Here is a 27,305-nt window from a genome sequence, read left to right as displayed (position 1 = left end):
ACAAACCACAGTAACCTTGTGAGAGAAGTCGAAAATCTATGGTAAGTGATAATATGAGGTTGACACTATACCGACATGCCCTATTCTTTGTATTGTGGAACTGAAAGTGCTGTAAATCACATAAATACATCCTGTATGCTGTCGTTTAAGGGGTGTTGTTCTAAAAAAGGACTACCAGAGAAAGGGATGTGTTCTTCTGGGTGTTCACTAGGAAGTAAGAAACTACATATGTTGCACTCATGATGCAATATGAGAAAAATGGTAGCTCTGAAAACATTATGAAAATGGACTTGGAATCTGAAGAGAAGATGTCCTTTCGCAAAGGTTTGATAGATTTAATCATATTAAAATGTATCATCTCTAATTTATGAATTAATCCATGTGTTTGAGTCTTTTAGTTTGTGGTAAAACCACAATGACATCTTAATAAAAAACTCAATAGTAATTTATAGTAAATAATATAGTGTTTTTAAACCATACTATAGTAAAGTATATTACTTATATGTGTTTGAGTCTTTTAGTTTGAGGTAAAACCACACTCCCACATGAAAAATGCAATAGTAATTCATAATATAGTGTTTTTAAACCATCCTATAGTAAAGTATATTGTACTGTGTTTATTATAGTATTCACAACACTTTGTTTATGAATGCTCCGGCATATTGTAGTATTAACTATAGTGAAATAGTGTAATAAATACTTTAATATACTTTAGTTTTTACTACAGTAAATTGGTGTAGTATAATATACCCTATAGTTGTAAAAAACTACAGTATTGGGTCATTTGCTTATATTACTATAGCTGTTGTATTGTCATAGCAACAATATAATCACCACAACAGATCAATTCAAGTACTTTCCTATAGTATGGATCAAAAGCAATATAGTATTTACTACAAATTACTGTAGAATTTTTTAAGTGGGTTGACATTGATATGAAAAATATGTTCCTCCTTCAATAGCAAAATGACAAAATAACTTTCGTTTCACTCTAAATGAAACGTATTGCTTCCCTAAATGTTTGTTGAATTATATTATATAAGTATATGAGAGGTTGATATGAAATGCACCAAAATAAAATAAAATAAAATAAATACAATGTTGTATTAATATCCTCTCATTGCGTTTTATTTCGTGCAGGTCATCACAGGAGAAAAAGCAGCATGCTTGTGCTTTTCGCAACAGTCTGCATGATTGTTTTCATGGTCATGACTTTTGTCATTTGTGAGTGGATTAAACAACATACACGTCTGTTTTTTTGCTTCTTAAATGCAATGAAAATGTGTTAGAAAATGTAATGCAAAAACCTCCAAATTGTTTCAATTGCTGGGTATTTATACATAATGGTGTTGATATTTATTGGTTAAATATTATATTTGATATATATATATATATATATATATATTATATAATAAATTATATTTTCACAGTTCTGCATCAGCAAAGAAAGTTTTCAGAGCTGGAGAGTTGGATGAACAGCCATGCATCCAATATAACTTCAATCAGCCCACATTTACAGATCACAGGTAAGATCTTTAAACATTAAAAAAATATATAAATCTATTGTTTGTTATTTCGTCTTATTTTCTAATAGTGACATCTAAAAAAAATCATTATTTTTAAAATGTAATAAAATCTCATTAAAAAAGTCCTGTCTTCTGAAAGATTTACATTTCATGTAAACAAAAAATTGGGTCAGAATTCTAATATAAATTTCTCTTACCGTGCTCGCAGATATTTTCCAGTCTATTGTAGAGTATGAATTCACTTCATTATGATACATTTTTAACGACTTCATAAAGCATTTTGTTTGTTTGAGTAAATGGATTTGGATTAAAGAATATTTGCATATTTGTACTGTAAAACAAGACAAGGATTTATTTCATTTAGATACAGTGCTCAGCATAAATGAGTACACCCCTCACAGATCTCTTTTAAATGAATGTTTTCTACAGGAAGCTTTACAATAAAATATTTGTGCATATACATTAGATTAGCCAGTACCAAAGACAAAACTGACACTAGTCTAAGAAAATACCTAAAGAACACAGTCCAAAAATGATTCATTCACTCACTCATTTTCCTTGAGCTCAGTCTCTATTTCAGAGTTCGCCAATGAATGAACCGGAATGGAATGAACACGTTCGCGGAATGAACCACCAACTATTCTAGCATATGTTTTACGCAGCTTACCCAGCTGCAACCCAGTACTGGGAAATACCCATACACACACATACAAACACACACACTTTGCACAATTTCATTCATTTTCATTCACTTTGGCTTAGTCCCTTTATTAATCAGGGGTCGCCACAGCGGAATAAACCATATGTTTTACACAGCGGATGCCCTTCCAGCTGCAACCCAGTACTGGGAAACACTCATATACTCTCATTCTCTCACACACACACACACACTACGGTCAATTTTGTTCACCCATTTCCCCTATAGCGCATGTGTTTGGATTGTGGGGGAAACCGGAGCCCCCGGAGGAAACCCACGCCAACACGGGAAGAACATGCAAACTCCACACAGAAATGACAAGTGACCGTCTTGCTGTGAGGCAACAGTGCTAACCACTGAGCCACCGTGCCGCCAGTCCAATAATTAGCACACCCAAATAAATATTTGGGGGAAAAATATTAAATAAATATGTAATAAAAATCAAGAGAAAAATAAAAATCAATCAAATTTTGTTGATTGTTTTGCAATAACTAATTTAAATTTAAATGTTTTATCTTTCTATTCCTACAGAAGTTTGGTGACTAAACTCGTTTTTTATATATCTTTATTTTCTTTTTAACTTCACACATACAGAAGTAAAAACAACAATAAAACAAGCAAAAAAAAAAAACTTGTCAGTATTTTACATAAATATTACATCAACATTTCCAACTCCACCACATTTTAGAAACAATTTGAAAGGTCCCCAAATGTCATGATTACCAGCGGTCTAACCACCAGAGGTCGCTGGTAAACACTCACATTCACATGGACTACATCTTATGAACTACAAATTCAGTCACGCCACACACACACACACCTGCTCCAAGTGTCCACTGATTGGACTCCCACAGCTGATGCTGCTTGTAGACTGATTACACACACTATTTAAACAGCACACACAATCACTTCCTTTGCAGATTCTTGTTCACCTGTAAAGTCACAATTCAACGCATTTTCCTTAGTCTTGTTTCTCCGTGTTTTGACCCTTGCCAAGTTTGTCTGTTTGTCCATGTTCACTGCCTGCCTTCCGACCTCTCGCCTGTTATAGTGACTACGATTCTGGATTTGTCTTTATTCATCTGTTTGCACCTGTGTTGACCCTTGTTTGCCTGACTACCGAATAAACCTGCACTTGGATCCTAATGTTGTGTCTGTCATCCACGTGTTACACCAAACTCCCTCAAAAATCTTGTATTTATCTCTTAATATATAGGTTATAGGGTGACACGGTGGCTCAGTTGTTAGGACTGTCGCCTCACAGCAAGAAGGTCGCTGGTTCGAGCCTCAGCTGGGTCAGTTGGCGTTTCTGTGTAGAGTTTGCATGTTCTCCCCGTGTTGGCGTGGGTTTCCCCCGGGTGCTCCGGTTTCCCCCACAGTCCAAACACATTCGCTATTGGGGAATTGAATAAGCTGAATTGACCGTGGTGTGAGTGAATGCAAGAGTGTATGGGTGTTCCCAGTACTGGGTTGGAAGGGCATCTGCTGTGTAAAACATATGCTGGTTAAGTTGGCGGTTCATTCCGCTGTGGTGGCCCCTGATTAATAAAGGGACTAAGCCGAAGGAAAATGAACAAATATATAGGTTATCTTTAGGTTATCTGTCATGTGTGTGTCTTTCAGCCAACATCCTATACTTGGTGTACACACATTTTTCCAATTTAAAGAAATACTCCGTTTAGCTTGCAGAACACATAGACTTATAAATTAATTATTATTTATAAGACCAACTTATTAATTAGACCAACCTCTTAATTTAATGGAATTAACTTCAATAAAACGGTTTTGCTTAAATGCACTAGAAAGCAATGGATGTTTTCACAGAGGAATTGATTGAAATATTAGTTTTCAAAAGTGGGTGTACTCATCTATGCTGAGCACTGTACTTACACACTCATATTTGAATGTGCACATATATTCAGGTAGCCAAATAATATATATTAAATGTTTTTCCTCATAAAAAAAGAGTGAAAATGATTTTTTTTTCTATCTTCATGCACAAAAGATGAAAAAAAGATGTTTAATATTGAGACCTGGATGACCAATCTCACCTTTTCATTGAATTCAATCACATTTAAGCAGGAGGAAAACCTACAGAAGATAGGTAAGGATTTCTATTTTAATGTGCTTTTAAATCCTACGAAACAACACATGAATGCAATTAAATGTATTTTTCTTACCATGAAACAGCAGTGTGTGTAGTGTGTTTCTCTCGATTTATTTTCCAACAGAGCACCAGCAGGATCTGACAAATGCTGAAGTGAAGAGCTTGAGTTCTGCAGTATCAGCGCTCACATCCAAAATCGATGCATCAGGTCTGCAAAACTATTTTATATAAGAAAGAGAACACGAAATAAAACAATATTATCAACAAACTCTTATATTTGTGATCGTTTATTAATCAAATATCTGCTTTTTACTTCACAGTCGGCAACCAGAAACAGAAGCAGGTTGACATTAAAAATACAGTAGAGAGTCTGCAATTATCTGTTACTTCTCTACAGTCTGACCTGCAAAGCAAGCAATCTGACTTTGGTAAGACAACAACGTGAAATAGCTATGAATTTTAATAAGTTACTCATTTCTGCACCCCAGAAAAATTAAGGGAATAAAATATATACTTAAAATTCAATGCAACTTCAATAGAGATTATTATTTAAAAAGCTGAAACCTAAATTTAACCCAATTTAAACCTCATGTTTATTGACCTATTGGAGACATTTGTACAGAATATATTTGGGAATAGGAAGTCATTTCCTTTGGCTTAGTCCCTTTATTCATCAGGCATCACCACAGCGGAATGAACCACCAACTTATCTGGCATAGGTTTTACACAGCGAATGCCCTTCCAGCTGCAACCCAGTACTGGGAAACACCCATACACACTCATACAATATGGCCAATTTAGTTTATTCAATTCACCTATAGCTGTGGGGGAAACCAGAGCACCTGTAGGAAACCCACGCCAACACGGGGAGAACATGCAAACACACACAGAAATGCCAACAGAACTAGCCAGGACTCGAACCAGTGACCTTCTTGCTGTGAAGCGACAGTGCAAATCACCGTGTCGCCCTAGGAATAGGAAGTGTCTCCTAAAGAGTTTAATCAAATATGGACAAACCCAACAGATTAAAGAGCATAATTTAAGTTTCAAGGGTTCACACTTAGCTGATGATTGATGATAAAGCTTGTTTGGCATGCTGTCCCAGGAGAGAGCCCTGAGCTCAGAAGATCCTCGAGCCCTGGGCTCCTTCCCATTTGCAGGGTGAGAGAGGAGTTTGAGCTCAGGTAGATCTCGAGAACTCCCCTGCTGTAGTAGCTAATGAACAGATAGAGATTGCTATGAAGAGATAAATACTTACTAGGAGCATGTCTATGGTGCTGATTTGGATTAGTCTAACTTAAGTTGCATGTTTTTGGATGGTGGGAGGAAAGCCACACAAGCATGGGGAGAACATGTAAACTCCGCACAGAAACGTCAGCTGGCTTGGTATGGACTAGAACCAGTTCTTGCTGTGAGGCAACAGTGCTAATCAGTGGGCCACCGTGCCACACATCTAGGAAAGGAGGAGAAGTAGGGGTGGAAGGGGGGATTCTTCAAAACGAGGATGGCTGTTATATGGAGCTTAGGTTATTTATAGTGAGTTAGGAATTGTCTTATTGGTGAATCATGAATTGGCTAATGCGGGACCAGCCATGTGATTTTCTCGAAATTAGTTTATAAATAAACTTCTCTTAATTGAAAAAAATAACCCAAACCCCAGTTAGGTTTGTTCACATTTGACCCAAATTGACTCTGTGAAGCTCTTGAAGTTTGCGGACGACTTCACACTTATAGGCCTCATTTAGGACGGTGACGAGTCTGCTTAAAGACAGGAGGTTAAGGAGCTAGCTGTCTGGTGCAGTCACAACAACCTAGAGCTCAACACGCTCAAAACAGTGGAGATGATAGTGGACTTCAGGAGAAACCCTCCTGCTCTCCCCCCACTGAGCATCATGGACAGCATTGTGGCAGCAGTGGAGTCATTCAGGTTCCTGGGCACCACCATCTCTCAGGACCTGAAGTGGGACACTCACATTGACTCCATTATCAAAAAAGCTCTGTACTTTCTTCGTCAGCTGAGGAAGTTCAACCTCCCAAAGGAGCTGCTGAAACAGTTCTACACCTCCATCATTGAATCAGTCATCTGCACATCAATAACTGTCTGGTTTAGCTCAGCTACTAAATACAACCTCTGAGGACTAGTCGAATAGTTCAGACTGCAGAGCGAATCACTGGTACAACCCTTCCTACTTCCCAAGAACTGTACTTATCCAGAGCGAGCAGGAGGGCTGCCAAAATCACTCTGGACCACCCAGCACACTGCCTCTTTGAACTTTTACCTTCTGGTCGACGCTACAGAGCACTGCGCACCAGAACAGCCCGACACAGAAACAGTTTCTTCCCTCAGACAATCCATCTCATGAACACTTGATGATAATAATTGTGGAACCAACATCACTACTTGTACATACACTTTTATACACATATACACTTATTTAACCACACACTTACATGCCAATTTGCACATAACAGCTGCACATATAATGTTGTATATAGTAATATACCTGTACATTTACTCATACACAAACAGTCAATTTGTATATTGCATTCACTACTTACTTCTGTTTTTTAGAATATATTTATTATCTGTTTTTTGTCCTGTCTCTGTAATCCTGTTGCACTGTAGAAGCTCTGTCACCAAAACAAATTCCTCGTATGTGTGAACATACCTGGCAATAAAGCTCTTTCTGATTCTGATTCTGAAAAAAATTAGGTTATGATTAGCATGTTTTATAGCATTATTCACCTAGTCCTAATTAACATTGATCTTGCTGATCTAGTATACTGTTTTCTACATTTCATCTCATATCAGAGAGTGAATTGAAGAAAGTTTCCATTGATATTTAATAAGCGACACAGTGGCTCAGTGGTTATTACTGTCGCATCACAGCAAGAAGGTCACTGGTTCGAGTCCCGGCTGGGCCAGTTGGCGTTTCTGTGTGGAGTTTGCATGTTCTCCCCATGTTGGCGTGGGTTTCCTTCAGGCGCTCTGGTTTCCCCCGCAGTCCAAACACATGCGCTATAGGGGAATTGATAAACTAAATTGGCGTAGTGTATGAGTGTGTGTGTGAATGAGTGCTTCTCAATACTGAATTGCAGCTAGAAGGGCATCCGCTGCGTAAAACATGTGCTGGAATAGTTGGCGGTTCATTCCACTGTGGGGACCTCTGAAATAGAGACTAAGCCAAAGAAAAATGAATGAATGAGCTATATTTAATATAAACTAATAATATAACATTAGCAACTGAAACCTTGCCATAAAGCATTGCAATAATACAATCTCATATGATAATTGGATCATGCAACTCTACATCTGTTCTCAATAAAATCACAGTATAAACCCTCAGTGATCTTGTTGATTGTATTAATGGTTTTTGTCTGTTCAAGATTTTCTGTCGAGCTCAATGAGTGAACTGAAGAGTTCAGTATCAGATCTCACTTCATCAGTCGCAGCTCTTTCCTCTCAACTATCCAGTGAGTAGAACTTACACTAAAGGGGACCTATTATGCAAAAATCCCTTTTATAAGAGGTTTAAAGACAGTTGTGTGGCAGCAGAGTGTGAATATAGTCAGTCTCTAATGATAAAAATTCAGTAATTAATTTTTTGTATAATCAGACTTGATAAAAACAGTCTGCAGAAACACTTTGATTGACATTCTCCTGTTGTAGTGTTATCAGAGGGGGAAAGCCTCGCCCACTAATGACCAACACTCCCTCATTAGCATAAACAGCCCTGAGTGAGAAGCAGCCGTCCATTAGCCATTAGAGTGTTTGAGCTGCTGAAGATAATGTCAGAGACTAAGAGGATTATAAAAGTGGAGTTTTAGATGAAGCACAAATAAACAGCGACAGGAGTCTCCATAGACTGACGCATTCTCACGTTCACATTTTCAGTTTTTCACCCAGATAACGTTAGTCTTGTTTTTGAATCTGCCACTATGCTGACACACAGGCATTTGTAACTCTGCCCTCTTTTGAAAAGAGCACAATCTCATTTGAATTTAAAGCGACAGTCACCAAAACAGCACAATTAGGATCAAAGTCTATAAGGGTCAGTTTCAGAGAGTTATAAACCATTATTTGTGTGGTATTCTGAGCTGAAACTTCACAGGGACATCGGAGACTTATTTTACATCTTTTCAAAAGGGGCATACTAGTTCTCCTTTAAATGTTTAATACAGCACTCGATGCAATACCAGTCTATTAAATGCCGTATATTCACTTGTTCACTTTCACAGAGCAGGACCCGTCTCAAACCACTGAAGTGAAAAGTTTGATGAACAGTTTGAGTTCTGCAGTATCAGCACTGAACAATGCAGGTCTGAAACACCACATCAATATTATTTGTCAATTAAAGAGGAGAATTAAAGATTTATTAACTTTTTTTTTCCAGTTAATGATCAGAAAGAGAAACAGGCTGAAACAGAAAGATCACTGGAAAACCTGAAATCAGCCGTACAATCTGATCAACAAAACAAACAACGTGATTTGGGTGAGACAAAAGCATAAAAACAACAATAAAACGTTTTTAAAAAGCTTAAATATCTGTATAAAAATAAAGCTGATAAACAATTCCCATTACATAATATCAATGCATTTCCTACAGTTTTTATTCTTAAAAATGTATTAATATAAATGTAAATACTTATTGTTATTTCATGTTAGCTCACGTCCAATAAATACTATTAGCAGGTACAATGCTAAACTTTCATAAAAAAACAAACAAACTAATAAATAAATTTTTTTTATCATATTCAACTTTCAATTTACACTCTAGAAAAAGATTTTTTTTACTTAGAGATTTTGTGTTATTTCCTGTCCAAATATCTTAAAATTCTTAAATCAAAAGGTATTTCTAGAACTGCTCGATCTTGCAGATTCGCACTCTATAACATCAGAAAGGTCCGACCCTTCCTATCTGAACATACAGCTCAACTCATTGTTCAAGCTCTTGTTCTCTCCAAACTGGATTATTGCAACTCTCTACAAGCCGGGCTTCCAGCTAATTCTATCAAACCTCTTCAGCTGCTTCAGAACGCAGCAGCACGAGTGGTCTTTGATGAACCCAAAAGAGCACATGTCACTCCGCTACTCACCCGTTTGCACTGGCTGCCAGTTGCTGCTTGCATCAAATTCAAAGCTCTGATGTTTGCTTACAAAGTGACCTCTGGCTTTGCTCCTTCATATCTGCTCTCATTTCTGCAGATTTATGTGCCCTCCAGAAACTTGTGTTCTGTGAATGAACGTCGCCTCGTTGTTCCATCCCAAAGAGGGAAGAAATCACTATGAACTCTCACATTCAATCTGCCCAGTTGGTGGAATGAACTCCCTAACTACATCAGAACAGCAGAGTCACTTGCTGTCTTCAAGAAACGACTAAAAACGCAACTGTTTAGTCTCCACTTTCCTTCCTAATCTGCAACTGCCTCTCTGGCTATACCACTAACTGTACTCTCTCAAAAAAAATCTAAATAAAAACTTTACTAATGCTTTGCTTCTTAGACTTTACACACCTGAAACTTGTCTGTAGCACTTGTTCACTGCTGCTCTTATAGTTGTGTAAATTGCTTCCTTGTCCTCATTTGTAAGTCGCTTTGGATAAAAGCGTCTGCAAAATGACTAAATGTAAATGTATTTTGTAAACAAGTAAAAATATTAGTGAGTTTATTCTTAAAACAAGCTAATTAATCTGCCAGTGTGGTAATAAAATAATCTAAAAATTTGTTTATTTTGCTTAATAATAATAATAATAATAATAATAATAATAATTCCTTACATTTATATAGCACTTTTCTGGACACTCAAAGCGCTTTACACATTAGGAGAATCTCCTCATCCACCACCAGTGTGCAGCATCCACCTGGATGACGCGACGGCAGCCATATTGCGCCAGACCGTACACCACACACCAGCTGACTGGTGGAGAGGAGATAGTGTGATGAAGCCAATTATGATATGTGGATGGTTAGGAGGCCATGATGGACAGAAGCCAGTGGGCAAATTTGGCCAGGGTGCTGGAGTTAAACGCCTACTCATTTTCGAAGGACATCCTGGGATTTTTATCAACCACAGAGAGTCAGGACCTCAGTTTACAGTCTCATCCAAAAGTCAGCGCTCACTGAGCAGTATAGAGTCCCCATCACTATAATGGGGCATTGGGAGTCAAACAAACCACAGGTTGAGCCCCCCCTGCTGGCCACCACTTCCAGCAGCAATCTAGTTTTCCCATGTGGTCTCCCATCCAGGTACTGACCGGGCACAGCCCTGCTTAGCTTCTGTGGGCAACCATGTGAGAGTTGCAGAGAGCTAGCTGCCGGCTTCAGCCTGGTTTTTACTTCTGTGTCAAGGGATCGGTGTGACCCACAGTGCATGCAATGCGCGTAGCTGTGCATTTATACTTCTGCGCGCTGTTTGTGTTCCTCTGCAATAACACTTCCGAAACGCTAGCTGGCAGTAGCTGTTTATGGTCCTCTGTGTCGAGTTTCTTCGCTGGTGTTTTGTTTTTTCTGAACGCTACCTTAATGTAGAAGTAGCTCAAACTCGCTAATTTTGAGGCGCGAATCGGTGGACGTGCAACAGCTTTAATCATAAGGTAAACACAAAACAAAAGTCTCCATCTGGAGCTCCTTCACGGGACTCCATACTTGTAAACACTCGCCTCATCCGGCTCGCACGGCTCTCGGTCCCGCCCACACTCGTCAGCGCTACCAAGCCGACTATTCACAGAGCTTGCGCTATGCGTTGTGTAGTTACATTATTTGAGAGGTACGTGTCAGTGACGCCGATGGCGAGGGCTATGCGTTCGTGCATAGGCTGCGCCGAAGCATACGCGTGCGCTTAAAGCAGAAGTATAAATCAGCCTTTACACCACTGGGAAAAATTTAAAAATAAAAATTCACCTAATTTTGACTTGTCTGTTTTGTTTTGTTTATTAAAAACAAGACAATAATTTTTCTTGTTTAGAAAATACCTCTAGATGTAAGAATTTTAAGATATTTGGACTAGAAACAAGGCAAAAAACTCTAAGTAGGAAACTTACAGTAGGATTTATAGATTATAGTAGTATATTAGTCAAAATTAAAATATATTTATTTACAATTAGATCATCAGACAATTTTTATTATTTAACTAATGTAGTGTTAACAAATTATAATTTCTAGATGCTTTATTGATTTTTTAGAAGTAACTTTCTATGTTAATTCATGTTAAGTATTTAAGTCATGTTGGCCATAACATTGTTATAGTATTTCATATAATAATTGTTTGATGCTGTATTTATGTATTGATCTTCTGTTCAAGATTCTCTGTCGAGCTCAATGAGTGAACTGAAGAGTTCAGTATCAGATCTCACTTCATCAGTCGCAGCTCTTTCCTCTCAACTATCATCCGCCAGTGAGTAGAACTTACACTAAAGGTGTAATTCAGCATATATACATATTAATAATCCAGTGTACATAATATCTGTAATAGATATTATGTACTGTCATCATGGCAAAGGCAAAAGAAATTAGTTTTTAGAAATTAGATATTTAAATTATTATGTTAATAACGTGTTGAAAAAATCTTCTCTCCATTAAACAACACTTGGGAATTTTTATTAAAGAAATAACATTTCACAGGAGGGCTAATAATTTTGTAAATTGTGTCGGCGCCAGTAGTCTAGTGGTAAAGTGCGCTCACATGTAGCACCAACGTGCTCAAGGCAACCCGAGTTTGATTCCTGGCCTGAGGTCCTTTACCAATCCTTCCCCTCTCTCTCTGCTCCCAAAGCTTTTCTGTCTGTATTCTCTACTGTCCTGTCATAATAAAGGTGAAAAACCCCTAAAAAATAAAAAAATCTACTCACCCTTTTCTGATCCCCAGTGGAGCAGCAGGAAGTGAAGAGTTTGATAAAGAGCTTGAGCTCTGCAGTATCAGCGCTGACATCCAAACTCAGTGAAACAGGTGAGGAAATTTTATATCAATAAATCTGTGGATTGAAAAAGGGACATTTATTAAAAAAAAGTCTCATAAGCAGTGCCAGACAGAATCTGCAGACATTTTTGACTATTTCTTTTATTTATTTATTTTTTATTCTGTACAAAATCTGTGGATTTATGCAAAATAATTTTGAGAGTTTAGTAACTAAAAACAACGCATGAATAGAAAAATGAAAACTTTTTAACTTTTATTCAAGGTTTACAACACAAATTAAAATCAGAGCCACTTGTTTGTTAAACAACTTCTGTGTGGAGTTTGCATGTTCTCCCCGTGTTCGCGTGGGTTTCCTCCGGGTGCTCCGGTTTCCCCAACAAGTCTAAAAACATGCGGTATGGGTGAATTGGGTAAGCTAGATTGTCCGTAGTGTATGTGTGTGAATGAGTGTGCATGGATGTTTCCCAGCGATGGGTTGTAGCTGGAAGGGCATCCACTGCATAAAACATATGCTGGATATGTTGGCGGTTCATTCCACTGTGGCGACCCCGGATTAATAAAGGGACTAAGCCGAAAAGAAAATGAATGAATGAATGAATGTTTGTTAAATAAAGTCAGTGACTTATTTATTATATATACTAAAATACAGAAAATATGACTCTACAAACTGTATTGTACATAAATCATATAAACATTTGCATGTTATTCAATAATAGTCCTGAAATGTATATAAATACTAAATAAATATGTATTTACACACTTACATAAGTAAATAAAATAGATGGAATGATCAAAAATCTGCGGACTTCTGCACGTACAGATTCCGTGTGGGCCTATTAATAATTTCACTGACAGTACGAATGAAAAATGTAGTTGTCAACTAACAGTGCACTTAAAAGTTTACTACTGCTACACTTATAGTACATAAGCATACTTGTAAGTGTACTACTTGGGACTAAATTGGCCCACATTTTAGTATATTTTTAAAATTTAGTATACACTTTATTGTTTGGTACACTTATTTTAAATGCTTTAATATTTCAGTGTTTTATGTCTATCGTAATTGTTTAGTAGCAAGTAGCTATATAATAAGTAGGATTATATACATCTAGCCGGTTGTTTTCACATAATACAGTGAGTTTTAGTCTTATACTACAGCTGATGATAAATCTGTCTGGGTTTATTCAGCCTGTACATTATTCAGATGTATATTCCCCCTTCCATAATGCATTAACATCAACAATGAGCAACACTTTTGTTACATTATCTATTAATATTAATTAATATTTGTACATAAAAACACAGATCCTTGTTAGTTCATGTTATCTAAGGTTAATTAAATGAAAATTTTGTTGTAATAGTGTCATGGATTGGTCAGGCTCTCACGACCCCCACTCACGAAGATCACCATCACCTGACTTCTAATGAGCACACAGCTGCATCACATTCACGAGCACCAGATAAAAGCACAGCACTCCAGTCGCTCATTGTCCGGGCTCGTCTCGACGAAAGCGGACAACTGAGCGACCACTCAGCGTAGTCATCCTCAGCTAAAACAAACGATTTACTTACCTGTTCTCTTTGTATTCCTCCTAGTCTTCCTGGTCCTCCCGAATCGTCCTGTCTTCCAGTCCTTCCAAGTCTGTGTCATCCTCTGTCAGCTGTATCTGGTGTGTGCTGTCCATCCTCGTGTATTCCTGTTACCCAGCCACGGAGGAAAAGACCCCAACATCATTCCTGATCCTCCTGGCTATCCTTCATGTGCTCCTTGTTGTCATTTAATAAACACCCTAACGTTTCCTTACCTCTGTCTCCTGTCCGCTTCATAACAGAAGCCCGGACCCATAACGACGACAACATGAGCACCCCCGATCACCTTCAAGAGCTGGTGGACCAGTTGAAGCGGATTCTACAGCCACCAGCTCCACTTTCCAACGCACCACCAGCACCGAGCACTTCCGCCTCCACAGTTTCTTCTTCGGCCCTTCCTTCCAGTCCCATGGCCCGACCAGCGCCCTACTCAGGCGGAGCGGGGGAGTGCAATGGTTTTCTGTTACAATGTTCCCTCATATTCGAAATGCAACCTTCTCTATATCCCACAGATAAGTCGAAGATCGCCTACATCGTATCTCTACTCTCTGGACCTGCACTTAAATGGGCTGAGACGATCTGGAACCAAGCCGGGCCGGTCATGAATTCCATCACTACCTTCACGGAGTATTTCAAAGAGGTGTTTGGACGTTCTGATGGGGAAGTAGCCGCTGGAGAGCAGCTGTATCATCTAAAGCAAGGTACTCTATCTACACAGGAATATGCTCTCCGGTTTCGCACTCTAGCAGCTGCAAGTGGATGGAATGAGAGATCGTTGTTGACCACGTACCGGCTCGGCTTGGAACCCACTCTCCGAATCCAACTGGCCACATTAGATGATACAATGGGTCTGGAGAGATTCATCCAACATTCTCTCCGATGTTCCGATCGTCTCCGTTCCTATCAACAGGACACCATCACCCCCTCGTCTGCACTCCTCCAATCGCCTGAGTCAACAGCCTCTCCAGAACCAGAACCCATGATAATAGAGTCTGGAAGACTGACATCAGCGGAACGACAGAGGAGGCTGACCCGGGGTCTGTGTCTATACTGCGGTGTCAGTGGACACACCCGTATGGAGTGTCCCCTTCGTCCCATTCGGACTTCAGTGAGTGTATTCAGTACGAATATTGAACAATGTAAACCACTTACTACCACCGTACAAATAACTACTGCCTCTATTTCTCTCCTTGTCACAGCCCTCATCGACTCCGGGTCAGCAGGGAACTTCATCTCCCAATCCCTCTGTCGTCAACTCCACCTCCGTACTGAGGCGTCCTCGCATATATACCAGATACAACCGATAACCCAGTGCACTCGATCTTCGACCCGTATCCATCGACAATGCGAAGACATCCTTCTTCAAGTGGGGTTGTTACATCAAGAGAGGATTCAATTTCTGGTTCTGGAGGGTGCAAATATGGACATCATTCTAGGGCGCCCGTGGCTGGTGAAGCACGATCCCATCATCTCTTGGGGCACAGGAGAGATAAAGAAATGGGGATCTGGATGTACACCTGCCTGTTTTCCAAATCTCCCTCTTCAAGGTCGGAACCCCATTTCTTTGTTTGCAACATCGGTCGAGAGCCCTCCTGAGAAGCAGTCTATCCACATTCCTAAGGAGTACAGCTCCTTTCATGATGTCTTCTGCCCCAAGAGAGCTTCCCAGCTACCGCCGCATCGGCCATGGGACTGCGCGATCGACCTAGTTCCAGATGCCCAGTTGCCAAGAGGTAGGATCTACCCGCTCTCGCTTCCAGAGAATCAGGCAATGGAAGATTACATAAGGGAGGCTCTGAGTCAGGGGTACATACGTCACTCAAAATCACCAGCCGCCTCAAGCTTCTTCTTTGTGGCCAAGAAGGACGGAGGGCTGCGTCCATGCATCGACTACAGGGTCCTAAATAACGGTACAGTAAAATACCGATATCCCCTTCCTCTGGTACCAGCCGCTTTGGAACAGCTCCGAGAAGCTAAAGTCTTCACTAAATTGGACCTCCGCAGCGCGTATAATCTGATAAGAATACGTGAGGGGGACCAATGGAAGACAGCATTCGTGACCCCTACTGGCCACTATGAATATGAGGTCATGCCTTACGGTCTGGTCAACGCCCCCTCCGTATTCCAAAACTTCATTCATGAAGTCCTCCGGGAGTTTCTTCACCACTGTGTAATAGTGTACATAGATGACATCCTCATTTACTCCCGGAGTGAGGCCGAACATCGCCAACACGTTGCGGAGGTCCTACACACATTGAGAGAACATCACCTCTACCTCAAAGCGGAGAAATGCTCATTCCACCAGAAGTCGATTCATTTCTTGGGATACATCATTGACCAAACCGGTATACGTATGGATGGGAAGAAAATTGAGGCTGTTCTATCCTGGTCAGAACCCACTTCCATTAAGGAGCTCCAGAGGTTTCTTGGGTTTGCTAACTTTTATAGACGGTTTATCAAGGACTACAGCAGAATTACAGCATAGGAGACAGGGAGCTTCTAGCAATCAAGCTAGCCTTGGAGGAGTGGCGTCACTGGTTGGAGGGAGCCAAACATCCGTTCCAGGTGATCACAGATCACAAAAACCTCCAATACATCAAAGAGGCCAAGAGACTATGTCCACGTCAAGCCAGATGGTCACTTTTCTTCTCACGTTTTGATTTCTCCATTTCCTATCGTCCAGGACCCAAGAATCTAAGAGCAGACGCTCTCTCTCGTTTACACGAGCATCACGATCATGAAGAACTCCCAACGAAGATTCTTCCCGAACACATCTCCATTTGTCCGATCACCTGGAACGCTCCTCCAGTCGTTGCCACTCCGGAAGCCCCTGCTCCGCCGGGATGCCCTCCTCATCGGCAGTTCATACCACCTGAACATCGGGTAGATCTGATCCACTCCTTACATACCTCGCTAGGCACTGGACATCCAGGGATCAACAATACTCTCTCGCTAGTATCCCAACGATTCTGGTGGCCAAACATGGCAAGGGATGTGAGGCAATATGTTCAGGGCTGTAAGGACTGTGCCCAATCCAAGAGCCCACGTCATCTACCCGCTGGAAAGCTCCATCCCTTGCCGATTCCGAACCGTCCCTGGTCACACCTAGGAGTGGACTTTATCACTGACCTCCCTTCGTCAGAAGGTAATACCTGTATTCTAGTCATAGTAGATAGATTCTCAAAGTTTGTCAAACTAATCCCTCTGAAAGGTCTTCCCACAGCCTTTGAAACTGCCGACAATATCTTTAATCAAGTCTTCAGGTCATTTGGTATTCCAGAAGATATTGTGTCGGACAGAGGTCCACAGTTCATCTCACGTCTATGGAAAGCCTTCTTCAAGCTCCTAGGTGTGGCCGTCAGCCTCTCTTCTGGATATCATCCCCAAACCAACGGGCAGACAGAGAGGAAGATTCAGGAGGTGGGACGGTTCCTGAGGACCTTCTGCAGTGGTCACCAGAACTCCTGGAGCCAGTATTTGGGCTGGGCAGAATATGCCCAAAATTCACTGCGGCAACCCTCCACCGGACTCACGCCATTCCAGTGCGTCCTGGGCTTCCAACCACCGCTCTTTCCCTGGGATGGCGAACCATCTGATGTCCCCGCAGTGGATCACTGGTTCCGGGAGAGCGAGAGAGTCTGGGACGAGGCTCATCAACATCTGCAGAGGGCAGTCCGTCGAAGCAAGGTAACCGCCGATAGGAGAAGGTCTGAAGAACCCAGATACACACCCGGACAAAAGGTGTGGCTATCCACCCGGGACATACGCATGCGACTGCCCTCTCGCAAGTTAAGTCCCCGATTTGTTGGTCCCTTCACCATCGTGGAACAGGTTAACCCCGTCACCTACAAACTACAATTACCCTCTCACTACCGTATTCACCCTACATTCCACGTATCACTCCTGAAACCCTATCACGATCCTGTTCTTCCCTCCACAGAGCCTGACCACGAAGAGGAACCCCCTCCTCCACTGCTCCTAGAAGAAGGAGCCGTCTACGCAGTGAAGGAGATCTTGCGTTCCCGACGTCGTGGTGGCCAGTTGGAGTACCTGGTGGACTGGGAAGGGTACGGCCCCGAAGAAAGGACATGGGTTCCCAGAGCTGATATTCTCGATCCTAGTCTCATGGTGGAGTTTCATGAGAGCCACCCTGAGTTCCCAGCGCCTAGAGGCAGAGGGAGACCACCACGGCGTCGGAGGTGTCGGCCCTCAGGAGCGGGCCCTGGGGAGGGGGGTACTGTCATGGATTGGTCAGGCTCTCACGACCCCCACTCACGAAGATCACCATCACCTGACTTCTAATGAGCACACAGCTGCATCACATTCACGAGCACCAGATAAAAGCACAGCACTCCAGTCGCTCATTGTCCGGGCTCGTCTCGACGAAAGCGGACAACTGAGCGACCACTCAGCGTAGTCATCCTCAGCTAAAACAAACGATTTACTTACCTGTTCTCTTTGTATTCCTCCTAGTCTTCCTGGTCCTCCCGAATCGTCCTGTCTTCCAGTCCTTCCAAGTCTGTGTCATCCTCTGTCAGCTGTATCTGGTGTGTGCTGTCCATCCTCGTGTATTCCTGTTACCCAGCCACGGAGGAAAAGACCCCAACATCATTCCTGATCCTCCTGGCTATCCTTCATGTGCTCCTTGTTGTCATTTAATAAACACCCTAACGTTTCCTTACCTCTGTCTCCTGTCCGCTTCATAACAAATAGCAAATGTAGAAATTAACATTAAAGCTTTACATATTTTTGTTCATGTTAGCTAAATTCAGCAAATTATTAAAGCTTACTGTATTAAGGTTTACCTACTGTTATCGAATACTCAGTTAAAACACCACTGTACACTCCTATGCACATAATAATGCTGATATATATGATTTGTATGTTTTTTTTTATGTAAAAGATTCTCTATCGAGCTCATTGAATGAACTGAAGAGTTCAGTGTCAGATCTCTCTTCATCTGTCGCAGCTCTTTCCTCAAAACAACAGAGCTCTGGTGAGTTATCCATTCATTATATGGTACAGCACTCAGTAGCACAATATTACACTCATACACTCACCGGCCACTTTATTAGGTACACCTTACTAGTACCGGGTTGGACCCCCTTTTGCCTTCATCCTTCATGACATAGATTCAGCAAGGCACTGGAAATATTTCTCAGAGATTTTGCTCCATATTGACATGATAGCATCACGCAGTTGCTGCAGATTTGTCAGCTGCACATCCATGAAGCGAATCTCCCGTTCCACCACATCCCAAAGGTGCTCTATTGGATTGAGTTCTGGAGACTGTGGAGGCCATTTGAGTACAGTGAACTCATTGTCATGTTCAAGAAACCAGTCTGAGATGATTCGTGCTTTATGACATGGCGCGTTATCCTGTACACTGTGGTCATAAAGGGATGGACATGGTCAGCAACAATACTCAGGTAGGCTGTGGTGTTGACACGATGCTCAATTGGTTCTAATGAGCCCAAAGTGTGCCAAGAAAATCTCCCCCACACCATTACACCACCACCAGCCTGAACTGTTGATACAGGGCAAGATGGATCCATGCTTTCATGTTGTTGATGCCAAATTCTGACCCGACCATCCGAATGTGGCAGTAGAAATGGAGACTCATCAGACCAGGCAACGTTTCTCCAATCTTCTATTGTCCAATTTTGGTGGGCCTGTGTGAATTGTGGATGGGGGAAAATGGAGACATCTGAAAACGGAGGCGGGGCTGCAGACATTCGCCTATGTGATTGGGGCTTTTCCTCAATATTAAGTAGCCTACACACAGTTCAGTCCTGCATCCTCTCCTAGTAAGTTCAGACTTCGCAAGTTTGATATGGAAAACAGACACCCGAGGACACGTCGAGTAAACCTTCAAAGGGAACAGTGTTCTTTATAACCTCATTCACATCACCCTGACTATGCTGTTTCAAGTTCTTAGCAATAAAATGAAAACATGATTTAAGGAACTGCCTATTTTCATTTTGATATTAGCAATTTAACAGACAGCAAAATGTAGCCACATATTTATATGACGGTCATCTTCACTGTTTGCATATTTATAACAAAAAGGAGCCTATAACGTCGCTGCCTCCTTTCATTTTCATTGAAAATACGAACCATACCCTCTCTTGCTGAATATCAGTTTTAATAATCAATAATGGCCATTATAAAAGTATAACGTACAATAAGTTTATACATTATAAGAAATAAAGGCAAGCAATCAGTCAATATACAGAATGTACGTGGTTACATTAATTATTAACTTATCTTTGCGCTCAGCCAAAATGTTACCTGAGAACAAGTAATAGATTCAAAAGACCAAAGTCGGAGAATATGTCGTTAGATATAGACAACAAGATGAATTAAATATCACGTTTAACAACTATAGTGAGATTAGATCCAGCGGTAGATCCTTGATGAACCGCCCGAGAAAATGCTAGTGTGGACGCGGATCGTTTTCATTCTAAAACGCCGTTTTAAACTAAAACGTACTAGTGTAAAAGGGGCCTCAGTTTCCTGTTCTTAGCTGACAGGAGCGGCACCCGTTGTGGTCTTCTGCTGCTGTAGCCCATCCGCCTCAAGGTTGGACGTGTTGTGTGTTCAGAGATGCTCTTCTGCAGACCTCGGTTGGAACGAGTGCTTATTTGAGTTACTGTTGCCTTTCTATCAGCTGGAACCAGTCTGGCCATTCTCCTCTGACCTCTGGCATCAACAAGGCATTTGCGCCCACAGAACTGCCGCTCACTGGATATTTCCTCTTTTTCAGACCATTCTCTGTAAACCCTAGAGATGGTTGTGCGTGAAAATCCCAGTAGATTAGCAGTTTCTGAAATACTCAGATCAGCCCGTCTGGCACCAACAACCATGCCACGTTCAAAGTCACTTAAATCCCCTTTCTCCCCCATTCTGATGCTCACTCTGAACTGCAGCAGATCGTCTCGACCATGTCTACATGCCTAAATGCATTGAATTGCTGGCATGTGATTGGCTGATTAGAAATTTGCGTAAACAAGCAGATGGACAGGTGTACCTAATAAAGTGGCCTGTGAGTGTATTTATCTGTATTAATCCATTTTTAGCTCAACAAGGACTTACTTCAGAAACATAACTGCACTGAATGTATGGATTTAATGACTCTACAAGGCTCTACTCACACTGACTTTATTCTTTACATTGTATTAATGACACTGAATGAATTGAATTTGTCTAGGTTTGATGTGTGTTCTTGTTGTGTGTTTTTTTATTATTATTCAGAAGAGAGAATCCTGAATGCTTTGAAGGGGCTGATGTCCAATACGAGTGCCGAAACAGCTGGTATGCAGTTGAAAATTGCATAAAAGAAAAAAAAATCTACCTTTATTATGTTCCCTTATTCTGTTACCACCCATTTTGAGTCTAAGTGTGCAAAAGTATGTCCAAATAATGTCCAAACTAAATTGAACATAATTCTGGAACGATTTTATTTTATTTAACAACATTAACATTAATAAATGCTTTCGAAGTAAGGTTCATTGCTAAATCATGCAGTCAGCAAATCAAACCTCGCTATGTAATGCATATATCTTCCTAAAAAATTACATATTTTGATTTATAGACCAATTACCATGTTTGTAAACATTCAGGATGCGCGCGCAGGGAGGTGGCAGAAATAAACCGGCAGCGCTAGCATTTACAGCGAGGGAATGACATCCGATGCGGTTCAGAGTTTGTTGTTGTCTTAGAAATAAGATATATTGATTACATATTATATTTATTATTTACATAATGCTTTCAGCGTATTATAACAGCTCGTCACCCAGTGATGAGCACAGTGATTCGGCAAAATTAACATTAAATTGAGCGGCGTTCATCTGACAGGTCCATTTGTGATAGCACCCTCCCAATGAATATCGGATAAGACGAAATGACCAAGCATCCAGCCCCAAATATACAATCTCATTGAAGCTCCAAGTGTTTTAACAAGAGAAAGTCAAAGGCTTACAAGCCTTTGGATGCCAACAATGTTGTTCAGTGTGTTCATGTGCAAGAAATAATGTTCCATGATTAGCAGATTCAACACTATGTAGAGCTAAAAACCGAGATTCTGCCTAGCCAAAGACGAGGAATAGAAGACGGAACTGTAACGTCGCAATGCCTGGGTAATTAATCATCAACAAGCAAAACGACTGCATTCTGACAGAGAACTACACCTGTACCGCAGGGTATATGAACTTACACATAGAGGTAAAGTTGGTTTTATATTCGCACATTTGGACTTTCTCCTTAATATTATAATTTATAAAAGTATTATTTGCAAACTCTAAATAGCGAAATCATATTATCAGCCAATGACCATCAAAATACAACATTGTTCACAGTCAAATAAACAGTGTTAATGTTGTTTACAAGTCACTCTTGCAGGTTATTTCAGACCGAATATTCAAAGTGTTGTGGTAAACAATATAGGGAGTGTGTCACAAGCTGTCACTGAATGAATGTGTGAATATAAAACCAAGTTTACCTTAATAACTTCCACGTTTAATTCTGAGCATTCAGTGTCCGCAGTTTAATTCACCATATTTAACTGTTTTTGCTGAAATCATTGCTGCAATCAAAAACGAGTAATGTGTCTGATTCAGCATAGCGTGAACTTACCTGATATGACATGAGAACTGCAGAGTCCAGCATTTCTAATTAGGTCGTCCCTTCATTCATCGAATTTGGCATCCTACCGCACAACACGACATGTTTACTATTGCAGCCTGTCTTTCTTTGCAACTGGGGACCCGTGTGACGTCATGTGTGACATAGGTTGGTAATTGGTCTATAAGTTACCATGTTCATCATGTCAGTTTTAATTAGGGCTGCAGCTATAGATTATTTTAAGAATCGATTAATCTAACACTGTAATCGATTGATTAATCAGATAGGCTTTTTGCATTTTCTTAGCAGATATTGTGACTGAAATGCTTTATTAGGTACAGAGCAGTAATAAGTGTGTAAAAGCCAGTCACAGATACACGCACGCACGCACGCACGCACGCACGCACGCACGCACGCACGCACGCACGCACGCACGCACGCACGCACGCACGCACGCACACACGCACACACACACACACACACACACACACACAAAACAAGCTGCAGTTTGAATAAATATATAAATATATATAAATAAATATAAATATAACGAGCATGTCAAATAAATGTTATACAGACAGGAAGGGATGTATTAAATTTTTTTAAATAAAGCGTTCAATATTATAACTAAAATTTTAATCGAATATTTATTTTGTATTATTTTTAGTCAATTTTTTTAATTAAATAATTCAGCCCTAGATTTAATCCTCTCTTTCAAGATTATTATAGTTTACTAAAACAATTACAAAAAGCTATTTACTTAAAGGTTTACTGTAATAAAATATATTAAAACCTTTTTTTTTTACATAAATTAAATAAATATATATTAAATACTTTTTAAATACATGTCTAAAATTAAAATAACTAATAAAAAGAAACAACAGAAGCACTAAAACTGAACAAAAAACAAAAAACAAATACAAACTATTAATAAAAAACTACAGATTTACTACAGATTTTTGATTTTTTAAGTATTTGCTCATTTTCTTACCTTGTCTTCCTCTCAGACACAGACGTCCCTGTGAAAAGCTGTAAATCTGACTGGATTGCGTATAAAAGCAGCTGTTTCCTCTTTTCTGAAACTCAAATCAGCTGGTCTGAAGCCCGAGATTACTGCAAACAACACGGAGCGTTACTCCTGAAAATACAAGATGACAATGATGAGTGGGTAAGTAACGGTTAAACACACACATACAGTTTAATTCAAAACTATTCGCCTTCCTGTTGATTTTTTAAATATATTTCCAACTGCAGTTGGACAAATTCAGGAATTTCACAATATTTCCTATAATACTTTTATTTGTTTTATTTCGGCTAGAATAAAAGCAGTTTTTAACTTAACCATTTTAAGGTAGGGGTGGGCGATATGACCTAAAATTAATATCACGGTATTTTTCATCTTTTGAACGGTGATGGTATAATATCATGGTATTACTTTCAATAGCAAAATAATATACATCTCAAGGAGGAACGGACAAAGGAAAGTCTCACTTCTATCACGCTTTAAGTTTTGGTTTCGGTTTGTGTCATTTTAAATGCTCAGTCTCGTTATGAGCTGATCTTCATTTCTCTGTGTTGGTGGAATAAAGCAGGCGAGTGAGCCGCACCAATTTATGAGCAGACAGAGCAGGATTCTCATGATGACCACCAGCGCAATACTGCTCTTTGTTATGAGCCGTAGTTTCAGTGTAAACTTAGTAAAGGCGAGTTTCTTTGGCGATGATGTTTACAGTGTTAGATTTTATATTTAGCGGACATTTGCGCTGAACACGCAGTGAAAGCAACGCAACAAGATTCGGGCACCTTCTCCGAAAACACTCGATTGATCTCAGCTGGCGGATCAACATTTACCTCATGTCATGATCGCTGTCATCTGCGCCATTATTATTATTATTATTATTATTATAACTTTAATTGAGGTTTGCAAACCTGTGTACTTTTCATTCTTCAGCCGTTTGCATTTCCTGCGGTAACAAAAGCTCCCTGTTATCTGACAGCGGGAAGCGTTGAGTGACTGACAGCTAATATGAACCAACACAGCAGCAGTGTAGAGCGATTCAGCAAGTTTATAGAGAAAATCAAATGCTCCCAAATATATTATGAGGGCGCACAGATTAAATTTCGGGCGCTCATGTGACCAAAATGGTTGCAATTTCGAGCCCTGTAGTATAAAGACATGTATTCAGACCACAACTGAACGTTTGAAGAAAATTGAATGCCTTATTATTTAGAATTAGCTATTATTGATGTAAATGCAGCTGTTCAAGGCGCATAATTGATTTATTACGGTATTGACGGTATTAGAAAATCCATGTCGTGGCGCAATGTCACACCGGTGATGACTATGACACCGGTGTACCACCCACCTCTATTTTAAGGTCAATATTATTAGCCCCCTTAAGCAATATTTGTTTTGGATTGTCTCCAGAACAAACCACTGTTATACAATGACTTGCCTAATTACCCAAACTTTACCCTAATAAACCTAGTTAAGCCTTTAAATGTCACTTTAAGCTGAATACTAGTATCTTGAAGAATATCTAGTCAAATATTATTTACTGTCATCATGGCAAAGATAAAATAAATCAGTTATTAGAAATGAGTTATTAAAACTATTATGATTAGAAATGTGTTGAAAAAACTTCTTTCTATTAAAAAGAAACTGGGGAAAAAATATACAGGAGGGCTAAAAATTCAGAGACTAATAATTCTGACTTCAACTGTACCATTTTCATTAGATTTCTCCCACTCATTATCAGTTCCTGTCTTTCTTTTAGTCATTTCTGAACAACTATACCATCCCCAAACACTACTGGGTCGGACTCACAGATCAGAACACAGGCCAGTGGAGATGGGTTGATGAAACTCCTTACATCATCAACAAAGCGTGAGATCATTGATGCATTATTCACTTTTCAGCATTTCCCCAAATATTCATACATTTTTCTTTGGCTTAATCCCTTTTTAATCAGGGGTTTTAATCACAACGAATGAACCGCCAACTATTCTAGCATATGTTTTATGCAGCAGAAGCACTTCCAGCGGCAACCCAGTACTGGGAAACACCCACACACTCTCATTCACACAAACACACTACGGCCAGTTTAGTTTATCAATTATCCTATAGACCCTTTTCACACTTCCGGGTTTCTCAGTAGTGGAAGTTGTCATAGTTGGGAAAACTTAGAGCGCAGTGAATAGGAGAATACAACAAATAATTTTTTACAAGCTTATTTGCTCAAATAATAAAAGAAAAACTACTCGATGATGTTATAAAGACTTTCAGAAAAATGAAAAAAATTGTGTGAGGCTGATGATGGCAGCCAGAGGTGAGAATATCATCAAATTTGCCGTCTTATCCTATAGGCGCTGTATTAGAAACCCCTCGCACAAGGGGTAACTCATTTTTTGTCATTTGAAGCAAAGATGATATACTACATACATAAACACATATAAATGTTCATACATGTTTTTCAAAATAAAAATATTAAAAACTTTAAAGGATTTAAGATGCTGATGACCCTTACAGGCGTCATAACAGGCTTGTGAAAAGGGTCTATAGCGCATGTGTTTGGACAGTGGGAGAAAAAGGAGCACCCAGAGGAAACCAACACGAACACGGGGAGAACATGCAAACTCCACACAGAAATGCCAACTGACCCTGCTGGGACTTGAACCAGCAACCTTCTTGCTGTGAGGCCACAGCGCTAACCATTGAGCCAGGGAGAGTTCACACAAAAATAAAATAATTCTGTCATCACTTACTCACCCTTTACTTGTTTCAAACCTTTATGAGTTACTTTCTTCTGTTCAACACAACAGAATATTATTTAAAGAAATCTGAAAACTTGTAAACATTGACTTCCATGGTATTTTTTCCTACTATGGAAGTCAATAGTTGCTGGTTTTCAGATTTCTAAAAGATATCTTCATTTGTGTTTAACAGAAGTTGGAACCGCCTGAGAGTGAGTAAATAGTGAGTATATTTTCATTTTTGGGTGAACTGTCCCTTTAAGGTTTATTCCTACAGAATATAAACAGGGTATTTAGATTTGTGAAATATGTGAATTTCCGTCCTATGTATATGCGTCCTAGAATGCATAAAATGCATTGCTCTAAATCTCCCAGTAAATTGTCTTTAGACACAGATATGTTACAAATATTGCTGCAAATTGACAAATAGCATCAAGTGTTTGTCTACAAATTTTGGGTCAAGATGGCATATAATTTAGATGTTTATCCTTATTTATGTCTAAGAAATAATTAATAATGAGGCATATCTGAGAGAGCACACTAATAAAAGTCAATTATGCAAACCTTTGAGTAATATATGAATGTCATGACGTGTTTGTATACAAATTCTGACCTCAAGATGGCACCACATTGACATGTTTATTGTTTATACTTTTACATTTATGCTTATATATGTGCAAAGGAGTACATATGTAAGGAGTGCTGTTGGCTCATAATTAAATACATAACATAAAATGAACTTCAGATGGAATGGGATGCCAGATAATAGTTATTATATGCAGATGGAGTAACATTTGCTGTCATTGTTTTAGACGATGGAATGAAGGCCAGCCAGATGACTGGAAAAACCATGGTCTGGGAGAGGAAGGAGAGGATTGTGGGCATATATCATACACTGGGAAACTCAATGACATCCACTGCTCCACCAAAATGAGATTTATTTGTAGAAACTGAAAATGAATAATGAAGTGTGATCCAAATAACAAAGACATTCAAATATCCTCTGTATCCTAGTACTCTAAACACTGTAAACACCCTATAAAACATGCTTATTAAATCTTAATACGCATTAAACAATAAATACGCATTTCACAA

The 27,305-nt window shown here is 39.8% G+C and overlaps 1 protein-coding gene across 4 annotated transcripts; it reads left to right on the top strand.

Annotated features, from left to right (window-relative positions):
* The first annotated feature begins 185 nt into the window (after nt 1-185).
* asgr1c.1 (asialoglycoprotein receptor 1c, tandem duplicate 1) lies at nt 186-27,305 on the top strand. 4 transcript variants are annotated; one of them, XM_056457250.1, is made up of 16 exons: nt 186-324; nt 1,141-1,224; nt 1,431-1,526; nt 4,229-4,327; nt 4,455-4,538; nt 4,651-4,758; nt 7,718-7,804; nt 8,570-8,650; nt 8,725-8,823; nt 11,631-11,723; nt 12,195-12,275; nt 18,739-18,831; nt 21,090-21,149; nt 23,471-23,625; nt 25,235-25,344; nt 27,023-27,305. In XM_056457250.1, exons 1-16 carry the CDS (start codon nt 240-242, stop codon nt 27,162-27,164), a joined length of 1,557 nt encoding a protein of 518 aa, XP_056313225.1. In that variant the 5' UTR covers nt 186-239; the 3' UTR covers nt 27,165-27,305. The 4 variants fall into 4 exon arrangements, with proteins under 4 accessions (XP_056313225.1, XP_056313224.1, XP_056313227.1 ...); XM_056457249.1 differs by having other exon boundaries at nt 23,465-23,625; XM_056457252.1 differs by lacking the exon at nt 7,718-7,804 and having other exon boundaries at nt 23,465-23,625.

Source organism: Danio aesculapii, chromosome 5 (assembly GCF_903798145.1).
Source record: "Danio aesculapii chromosome 5, fDanAes4.1, whole genome shotgun sequence".
NCBI classification, from domain to species: domain Eukaryota; kingdom Metazoa; phylum Chordata; class Actinopteri; order Cypriniformes; family Danionidae; genus Danio; species Danio aesculapii.
Note: the sequence above shows the minus strand (reverse complement) of the source record. Positions and strands in the feature narration are given on the sequence as shown.

What these genes read in the sequence shown, in the direction of transcription:
- asgr1c.1 (XM_056457249.1), top strand. Translation starts at nt 240, where the DNA reads ATGATGCAATATGAGAAAAATGGTAGCTCTGAAAACATTATGAAAATG. An exon ending in ATCCAAAATCGATGCATCAG is followed by an intron (nt 4,539 to 4,650) that starts GTCTGCAAAACT and finishes TTTACTTCACAG; the next exon opens with TCGGCAACCAGAAACAGAAG. An exon ending in CTCTCAACTATCATCCGCCA is followed by an intron (nt 11,724 to 12,194) that starts GTGAGTAGAACT and finishes TCTGATCCCCAG; the next exon opens with TGGAGCAGCAGGAAGTGAAG.